A 3,562-nucleotide genomic window follows, 5' to 3' on the forward strand; every position below is an offset into this window, starting at 1 on the left:
CCGCCGCTTCTTCATACTGTGCGCCTGGCAAGCGCGTGCACCATCTGCAAGCGCGCAGACAACAGCGCCACCAGATCTGTTCGCACGACCACGGCAGAGCAGCAGGCGTGGTGCAGTGCCCTGTGGGAGGTGTGCACCTCTGCAACCAGGGAGCTGCGGGGAGCGTGGAGGAAGGGAGTCACGGACCTGCTCCTCTCCCAGGTCCTCTATGGTTCATACTTTCTTTAGGCGCTTGTGTATGTGCAGTTGTCCCCGAGGCACGGCAGCCTCTGGACCTGGAGCCCCCAGTATCCCAGTTTGTTATTTACAGGTTCCAGCCCCCACGAGGAGTCCGAGGCCTAGATTTTCTCTCCCTGCCAGGAAGTGGCCGTGACGCTGTGGCCTAAGGGCCTGGGGCAGACCCAAGACCTGGGCGGCAGCAGCTACCATCTGTGCCCAAGATCTGAGTGCTGAGCCTGCTGCAGGAGCTTAGGGTGGGGGCTCAGGGGACACCTGGCCGTCACTGCCCACCCTACATCTGTCCCTGCTCAGCATGTGCCGCTGTGGCCACCAGGACTCCGTCTTTTTTTCTTTTCTCTTTTCTTTTTGGTACTGGGGATCAAACTCAGGACCTTATGCTTTCAAGATAGGGGTGGCACCACTGAGCTAAATCCCCAGCCCAAGCACGTCCTTGAGCTCAGAGGCTTGTCGCCCATAGGGCTGGGGGAGCCGTGGCTTCAGGCATTTGACACCACAGTGGCCCAAAGCATCCACAAGGATGTCCTGGCTGCCATAAAGAGACTTAAGGGCAGTGGTGCCTGTGGCCTGGCTGAGCCACTACTTGGGGATCCTGCAATGAATACCTCTAGATCCCGTCCCCAAATCTTAGCGGACCCCAGCCTCTGTGGCCCAATCAGGAGACCTGGGGAAAAGCATGGAGCAAGCAACCCTCAAGACTTTGGCAAGGCTGGGGGTAGCTGCTTCCTAACCCAGAGGCTTGGATCAGGGTGGGGGCTACATCCCCGTGGGTGCCAGGAGTGACTAAGAGCATGGGGAAATCAGGCAACACTATGGTTACCACTCCCCGTGCCTTCTCATTCCTCCTACCCCGGCTGAAGGTCTCCAAGGCTCAGACTCTGTCGCCCACATGCAAAGGCATTGTGCTACCCTAGGCCTGCTCGGTCCCTTCCAGCTGTGGCATTCAAGAAATCCTCCAGAGGAAGTGCCCCACGAGTTGGATTTATTTTGCAGTACTGGGGATTGAACCCAGGGATCTTGCACCAAGCCCTTTTTATTTTCAGACAGGGTCTAAGTCACAAAGTTCCCCAGGCTGGGCTTGAATTTGGGATCCTCCTGCCTCAGCCTCCCAAAGTACAGGGATTACAGGTGTGTGCCACCAAGCCCAGCTATTAAGTTGGATTCTTTTAAGAGAGAATTCTAGAGCCCCTCATACTTTCTGTTCCCCTCAAAAGTTCAACCAGGCTGTCTCAGCTGAAGACCTGATCTTGTTTTCCTGCAGTGTTCCTACAGAATCAATCTCAGGCCGGCTGTCTCAATGCCACAGATGCAGACTCCCATTTGGATCAACTGGGTCCCCACACACACACCTGCAGCAATTGTGTATATCTCCTGTGAGCCAAAGAACTATCCAGCCAGCTTTGCCCAGCCTAGCCCAGCCCCAGGGCTGAATCCAGGGCCTTCAGCACAAGAGGTGTGGGAGCACCGGGGATCTCACCACTAGCATCCCCAAAGGAGATGTGCCCCTTCTTCTATCTACTTCTCCCAGGGCCAGTCATGGGTGTACACAACCCTCTCTTCTCCCAACCGGAATTCCTAAAGGCTCAGCTCCAGCCCAAGACTGGACCACCACCCGTGCATTAAAGGCCTGCTTCATGGCCTTCTTAGGTCAGTGAAATCCCTGCCCCATGGTAAAGAGTGACCACTGACTAACAAGAATTTCCCTGCCTCCCTGTTGAGCTCTGTTACCTGCCACAGGGAGTCTTTTTGCAAACCAAAAGTTTTATTATCAACAGAATGGTGGGCGGCAGGAGGGGCACTCTGCCCCAGGGGTGCTATGGACACTGCGTATCTGAGGACCTAGGCAGAGATGGATCAGTGCTTTCAGAAGAGCTCTGGTGGTCAGCGATGGGCTCCGCAGGGCTGGCAGGACTTGGAGGAGCTGCTGAGGAGCCGGGTCTGGGCTCCCCCTGGCTCATCAACAGCAGGCCAGTGATGGCGATCAGCTCGGGCCCACTGAGCTGGGCCATGCAGGAGACCCTGGGCTGGGAGGGGTGGACTGAGGGAGACATGACGGGTGGCGGGAGCTGCAGCTTCATTGAGCCCAGGGCCTGAGGAGAGGAGGAGAAGTGTTTCCACACAGGTACCCCACATGAAAGCCCACGGGTACCAGGAGGCAGTCACTTACCTGCTGAGGGCCCTCAGACAAGCACAGGGGAACACGCTGCCCAGGGGGCAGCAGAGGGTCCAAGAAAAAGACATCTTCAGAGCACATCACTGGGAACCCTGTGAGGAGAGGATGGAGCTGGAGGATGGCAGCCTGGGGCCTCCCACCCATGTCCCAGGGTGGGCATCACACTCCCGAGCAGAGGTACCTGCATCCCTGGGTGCCTGATGTCCATTCTGACACCCTGGGCTGGGGGCCTGGTACCTGTGGCCCCTGCCCCAGGCCTCGTACATGGGCCAGAAGGAGGGATGACACAGTGTCCGACCTGAGAAGGAGGCACCTGGCCCACAGCTGGGTGTCTGCGGAGGGCAGGAGAGGGCAATGAGCTTCAGCACCTCCCTGAGACACCCCGGCCACCCTGAGTCACGGCCAGAGGTTCCCAGCTCACCCACACTGGCTGAGGTTGTGCTTTAGCACCAAAGTTGGGGTCCCAGGGTGAGAACAGGGTCATCCCCAAGGAAGGCACCTGGGGAGAAAGCGGGACTGGGGGGCACCCGAACAGATTAGGACAGACACAGAGGCAGAGGGGGTGTCGGGGTTAGTAAAGGCAGCAAGACTCGGGCCTACCTGGGATTCTCGAGGATGGCTCAGGAGCCAGGACAGGCGGGTTGCGGGGCAGCAGCTGTCGCCTCCGGGGCCCCACAGGCCTGAGGGCTGTGGACTGCAGGCTGGGGAAGGGAATGACACCTCCACTCAGACTTCTCCACTCTCTGGCCCCTCCTAAATACTCCTTTGAGCTTAGTGGCAGGGCCAGGGTGCCTGGCCCCAGGGACAATGAAATTTCCATTCTTCTTAATCTCACAGAAACATTTTTATTCTTAATCTTACAGAAAGAGCCGGGCAAAGGCCTCAGGGGCCCCCAGTCTGATGGCCCCGAGTGGCCGGGCCAAGCCCTTACCTGTCCTGTGGGGATTTTCCTGGCTCCCTCAGGGTGTCTTCTCCGGGGCTGCAGGCCTCTCCCGGGTGCTCCGGCGCTGCCTCCTTGCCCGTGTCCGCCGACCAGGGTAACATGCTGCCTTCACCGGCCGCGGGAGGTACCGGGCCACGCCGCAGTGCTCCGTGCCTGCCACCCACCCACCTGACCCCGCTCTGCTCCCTCCGAACACGGCCCAGCCTGGC

General features: G+C 58.9%; 1 protein-coding gene across 1 annotated transcript; it reads right to left on the minus strand.

Annotated features, from left to right (window-relative positions):
- Nucleotides 1–1,956: 1,956 nt before the first annotated feature.
- Nucleotides 1,957–3,556, minus strand: Sap25 (Sin3A associated protein 25). The gene is made up of 6 exons (XM_010609382.2): nt 3,342–3,556; nt 3,011–3,111; nt 2,832–2,926; nt 2,592–2,742; nt 2,405–2,502; nt 1,957–2,327 (listed from the first exon to the last, which is right to left on the minus strand). The coding sequence occupies exons 1-6, from the start codon at nt 3,452–3,454 to the stop codon at nt 2,052–2,054; spliced, it is 834 nt and encodes a 277-aa protein (XP_010607684.1). The 5' UTR covers nt 3,455–3,556; the 3' UTR covers nt 1,957–2,051.
- Nucleotides 3,557–3,562: the final 6 nt, after the last annotated feature.

The sequence above is a fragment of the Fukomys damarensis genome, unplaced genomic scaffold, assembly GCF_012274545.1.
Source record: "Fukomys damarensis isolate Sample0158 unplaced genomic scaffold, DMR_v1.0_HiC HiC_scaffold_17, whole genome shotgun sequence".
Classification (NCBI taxonomy): Eukaryota; Metazoa; Chordata; class Mammalia; order Rodentia; family Bathyergidae; genus Fukomys; species Fukomys damarensis.

Coding starts and splice junctions, on each gene's coding strand:
- Sap25 (XM_010609382.2), bottom strand. CDS start 3,454: ATGTTACCCTGGTCGGCGGACACGGGCAAGGAGGCAGCGCCGGAGCAC. Junction 3,112..3,341: donor GGAAAATCCCCACAGGACAG/GTAAGGGCTTGG, acceptor TCCCTTCCCCAG/CCTGCAGTCCACAGCCCTCA. Junction 2,328..2,404: donor TGTCTGAGGGCCCTCAGCAG/GTAAGTGACTGC, acceptor TCCTCTCCTCAG/GCCCTGGGCTCAATGAAGCT.